The 853-nt window shown below is 54.7% G+C and overlaps 1 protein-coding gene across 1 annotated transcript in view; it reads left to right on the top strand.

Annotated features, from left to right (window-relative positions):
- The window catches only part of CLPB (ClpB homolog, mitochondrial AAA ATPase chaperonin), a 74,138-nt gene that overhangs the window by 25,573 nt on the left and 47,712 nt on the right, over window positions 1-853 (top strand). Inside the window, exon 5 of the mRNA XM_018574124.1 lies at window positions 463-610. Coding sequence (XP_018429626.1) covers window positions 463-610 — 148 coding nt within the window. The remainder of the gene's footprint in view (window positions 1-462; window positions 611-853) is intronic.

Genomic DNA, 853 nt, shown 5'->3' with positions numbered 1-853 from the left:
CACATCAGTCTCTGTACAGAGGAGCTTACACTCTAATGTCCCCTCCCCCCACAGTCACATCAGTCTCTGTACAGAGGAGCTTACACTCTAATGTCCCCCCATTATCAGAGATTGTGTCTCGGCGATTGAGGCCTTATCAGTCACATTGTTCTCGGTTCTCTCTTTGGACTACAGAACACCTCCTCCTTTGTTATAATAGAAGAGGCGAAGTGTTTGTAGTCCGGTCCTAGTGTGACACAGTTATCATCCCTGCCAAACTCACTCCTGCAGACAGCAGAACACCCCCCTCCCCACCCCCTCCCATGCTATGGAAGTAAGGAGTAGTTCTGTCTTAGGATGACAACGCTGCTCCTCAATATAGATACAGTACGGTGAGTGTTGTCACCCTGAAACAGGCCGGGTACGATGGCGTTTTGTTGCAGGGTTTATATTTGTTGATCTCCTCGTCTCTTCTCTCTCCAGTGCTGGTGATCCGGGAGGACGATTTCAGCAATCGGCTCAACAATCGCGCCAGTTTCCGGGGCTCCACCGCCCTGCATTACGCCGCCCTGGCCGATGACTACACCACCGTGCAGGCCCTGCTACATGGAGGTGAGTCACCGCCACAGCAGCCTGCGTCATCCTCCATGCACACTGACCTCATTCACTGCTTCAGTACTGCTGCCCACACCCACTGGGGGCCACCCACACCCACAGGGGGCCACCCACACCCACAGGGGGCCACCCACAGGGGGCCACACACCCCCACAGGGGGTGACACACACCTCCGGGGGACACAACATACAATCTCTGACATTCCTGTTTTCATGCTTTTCTTCTTTATCCAACAATCATGACACGGGGGGGGGGGGCA

Source organism: Nanorana parkeri, unplaced genomic scaffold (genome assembly GCF_000935625.1).
Source record: "Nanorana parkeri isolate BGI_ZX_2015 unplaced genomic scaffold, ASM93562v1 scaffold2751, whole genome shotgun sequence".
NCBI classification, from domain to species: Eukaryota; Metazoa; Chordata; class Amphibia; order Anura; family Dicroglossidae; genus Nanorana; species Nanorana parkeri.
Note: the sequence above shows the minus strand (reverse complement) of the source record. Positions and strands in the feature narration are given on the sequence as shown.